Source organism: Elaeis guineensis, chromosome 5, assembly GCF_000442705.2.
Source record: "Elaeis guineensis isolate ETL-2024a chromosome 5, EG11, whole genome shotgun sequence".
Taxonomy (NCBI): Eukaryota; Viridiplantae; Streptophyta; class Magnoliopsida; order Arecales; family Arecaceae; genus Elaeis; species Elaeis guineensis.
Window position 1 is genome coordinate 105,290,625 of NC_025997.2, and position 4,302 is coordinate 105,294,926.

At 34.8% G+C, this 4,302-nt stretch overlaps 1 protein-coding gene across 1 annotated transcript; it reads left to right on the forward strand.

Annotated features, from left to right (window-relative positions):
• Nucleotides 1-3,132: 3,132 nt before the first annotated feature.
• LOC140850997 (uncharacterized) lies at nt 3,133-3,582 on the forward strand. Its single transcript, XM_073257022.1, has one exon. The coding sequence runs from the start codon at nt 3,204-3,206 to the stop codon at nt 3,480-3,482; it is 279 nt and encodes a 92-aa protein (XP_073113123.1). The 5' UTR covers nt 3,133-3,203; the 3' UTR covers nt 3,483-3,582.
• Nucleotides 3,583-4,302: the final 720 nt, after the last annotated feature.

A 4,302-nucleotide genomic window follows, 5' to 3' on the forward strand; every position in this document is an offset into this window, starting at 1 on the left:
GTTTGATCTCATATATGGTGTACATGATAGAACAAATTCTATTCATAAACACTCTATGTACGTTGGACTGAGATAACCCAAGTAATCTCTTAGATCTATCTCTATAGTTCTTCATCCCTAGGATGAGAGGTGTCTTTTTCCAAATCCTTTATGGAGAACAATGATAATAATAAAATTTTTATTCTCTGTAAAAAATATCATTCCTGATTAAAAAAATTTTATTCATATACAAAACAAGAAATATACTCACAGAACTATTAACCCATTTATATTTGCAGGGTTCTTCTTCGTTCTCAACGAAGTCATGCATTTTGATCACTTATCAAAATGTACGTTCCAACTTCGAAATACTTAGCATTGTCTTAAGAGAAAATGTCTCATTATAGTCAATACCATAATGTTAACAATATCCTTAGGTAACCAGACGAGCTTTGTAGATCTCCACCTTCTCGTCAACTATTAAAAAATCACTATTAGAAAATCGCTATGGTTTCGTACATGAAGTTCAAAAATTTTTAAACATCTAAGCAGTGAAAGTAAATCAATTAAAATATTTTAATTAGATCACGTACCAGATCTAATCTGAAAATCATAGTTAGGATCTTGATACAAACATTCAACCACGATCTAAAATCTGAAAAAGAAAACAAATAGTTAGTAAAACAAGTTGGAGATCAGATCTTCATACCTTGGATCCTGCGAATGTCTTGAATTCTGATCGTAGTCGTGCACACGGCCGACCTCTGCTGGTATCCATACGGAGCTACCTGATCAAAGCATCGAGATCATCGGTGTGCTAGCACCTTACAGATCTCGCTCCTCATCCTTGGATCTAGATCTCTTCTTCTAAATCTCAAAGAAAGAGATCATTGCGCGAACTCTTTCGCATAGATCCAACAGGATCTGAATCAGATCATCATGAAGAGAAGAAGAACCCTTCTTCTTCTCTTCTTCTCTCTCTTTTCTTTTCTTAGAGTTCATCCTCCCATTGTTTCCAAAAAAATAGTGTGATTGGTCATAATCATATTATGAACCACTGGAAAGAGAAATGACATCCCAAATACTTTTGAAATATCCCATAAACGAATTCTCATAGACTTATCCTCTAATCTATCCATCATATCATATCTCATATGATGTGATGAAACTAACTTTAGAGGAAACTTAATTTAAATTTTAAAAATTAAATCTTGTTTCTAAAGAAAAAATAATTAAACTAGTGATATTCATGATAGACTGGATCATATCTTATATAGCACTATTGCTCCTCATAGATACCCTATTGAGCTGAGGTGTATTAGGAGAATTTCATCATGAAATTATGCCATTCCCTTTAGATAATCGACAAATTTCTTATTTGGTATTGCATCCTTGATCTAATCGAAGTAACTTGAGAAATTTTTTTATTTATCTTTTCTACTTCATATCTGAATTTTTTAAACTTTTCAAAGTCTTTTAGATTGGTATCTCGCATACATATACCTATACCATGACTGCTCATCAGTAGATGTGATAAAATAGTGATAACCTCCTAGTCTGGCTCATCAAATGGGCCATGCACATCGTATGTGTACTAGGACAAGTATCTCAATGGTCCTATTCCTTTAACCTATAAAAGGCAGCTTGGTCATTAATTTTCAAAGATATGATTCACAGAATAGATATGACTTAACAGTCAATAAGCCCAAAAGTTCATTTTCTCCAGTCAGTAAATCATTTCTTCTCATACATGACCTAGCCAAAAGAACCATTTATATACTTCAGGTTATTTGATTCTGGATCTCTCAGACCCAATGACATTCACTATTTGCTCAAATAAGTTCATAAATGCATCATCATGCAAATGATAATAAACAAAATCCAAACGATAATCACCGAGATTAGGTGCCTACGACCTAAGTGCAACGTTTGCACCATTACTGACTCAAAAGAGTCACTTTACCTTTCCACAATCCTCTTCCTTCTTTAGACCTTATACTAAAGTGCGTAACATGCATTAGAGTCTAATGAAAAAGAGAAAACCATAAGATCAATTTTAAGCAATTCAACATACTTTCCAAAAGCATGTCAATATTTCTTTAGGTTCTCCAGGTATGTACCTCTGAACTTTTCAAAGTCCTTTAGTTACCAGTATATTGACCAATTCAGTTAAGGTGCTATAATATTTATTCATATAATAGTTTCACAAACTATTCGTATGAATTAGAGATTGCAAGATCAAATCCATTAGTAATTTTTTATGCATGATCATATCAAGCCTTTCAAGCTCTTCAATATTATTGATCATCGATTATGGACAAACTGCCCATCATGCATCTCATGCACTGTGCGACTCTGATCATCTCATAACTATTGCAGATGAATCAGCATGTCATTGGCAGTCTACATATCCTTATGCATACATTGAATTTCATCAACTATGAAGTCTAATTTATAGCACTTAACCTAATTATCTATGTCCAACCATTGCTAAGTATAGCTCGTTGATCATGAATTAGATAAGCTGATGATATTGGATTAACTTGGTCAAGAACATGGTTTAATTTCTAAAAAAATTATGATATTTTGTGTAGAAAAATATAATTTTAATGCAGGATATCATAATATCGGCATAGGATATTATAATTTAAAAAAAAAAAAAAATGATATTTTCATTATCCAAAATTTCAAATAAAAAAATTAAAAAATTAAATATATTAAATATATATTAAAAAATAATAATTATATAATTCAATCAGAGACAAGGTGCTCCGAATTGAATTTTCTACTCCACAGGCGGTGTACAGAAAATTTTTCATGCAACTTATTATCAGCTCATACAACCTTCGACCCAACCCCAAAATTTTGAATCGGGTCCGGTCACGTACTATGCCATCGACCCCGATCAACAGCCTCTACCAGCATGTACCTAAGACAAGGCCTATGAATTCTAGGTGCAGCCAACCGCAATTGATCCATTATTGTCCCTTGATGCTGAAACTTTAGATCAATCATAGACAAACAATATAGCCCCTGGTATCCTGGAAACCGCGGGGCCCAGTAGGGAAAACAAGCAGCAGCTCACCCCCGGTTTTCTCCCATTCCAACAATTCTTATCCCTTCTTTATCATGGCTTTATATATCTACCGCTTCCAGCAAACTCACCAAAGCACTCTTCTTGTTTCCACCTTTTGGTTCACGGTATCAAAGAGAGAGAGAAAGAGATGGCCTCTGCGAGGAGGGTTTCTTTGATTGTGGCAGCAAGCGTGGGGGCAGTGGAAGCTCTCAAGGATCAAGCGGGGCTTTGCCGATGGAACTATGCCCTCAGGTCTCTCCAACAGCGAGCCAAGAGTAACATGGGATCGTTGGCTCAGACCAGAAGGATGTCTTCTTCTTCTAACATTGAAATGATAAAAGGAAGGGAAGGGATCGATGAGAAAGCCAAACGGTCTGAAGATTCACTTAGGAAGGTCATGTACTTGAGCTGTTGGGGTCCTAATTAGAGAAGTTTGGAAGCTGGTTTCAGTTGGGTTTCTGTGTTCCTCCATTTTTGGGACACAATGTAACTGTAAATTTAAGTACATGTAACAATTTTGATCTTCATTTTCGTTCTTCTCTTGCTTTGGAGTGCATTCTGAGATTATATCATCTTTGGATTTTGATGTCACAAGAAATGAAAGCTTAACTTCCTCACGTATCTAGTACTTTGTACATAACGAAATTAGAGAAAATGGTAAGATAAACATCGGATTACAAAACCAAAACTAGATAATTATTTTTTTAAAAAAAGGCATAGTTTTTGGACCCTATCAATGAACAAATCCCCATCGTCATTACTCTTAACGGGTTGGGGAATCTTTTCTCCTCGTCCAATGTGAAATAATGCTGTTCCTCTCTTCGATCAGAGGGAAAAAAAATGAACTGTCATTCTTCTTGCCGAAATGGCTTGGATCTCTTGCCCACCAAATAAATGGTTTTCGAAGGGTAGTGCGATTTGGAAGAGTATGTGTCAAGAGTTGGCGTTTTCTTTTGTTTCTTTTTTCTTTTCCTTTATTTCCGAGAACATGCCCAGCTTAGATGTTGTTTCTTTGAACTGTAAATATGGAGGGATTCCATCATTTAATATTTGAACTTTGGTTCTCTTTTGAATGGAAAAAATACCAAAAATAATAGGAATAAATCAAATTTTAAAATGCATCGATCTATAATTTCCCTAATAAAGGAGGTTTAAGGTGTCCTTTTGAGAAAGTTAAAAATCTTCTTGCGGCTCCCCCTGGAAGAATATGTCGCATATAAAGAAAAAGTTGATTAAGAAAGGTTTGC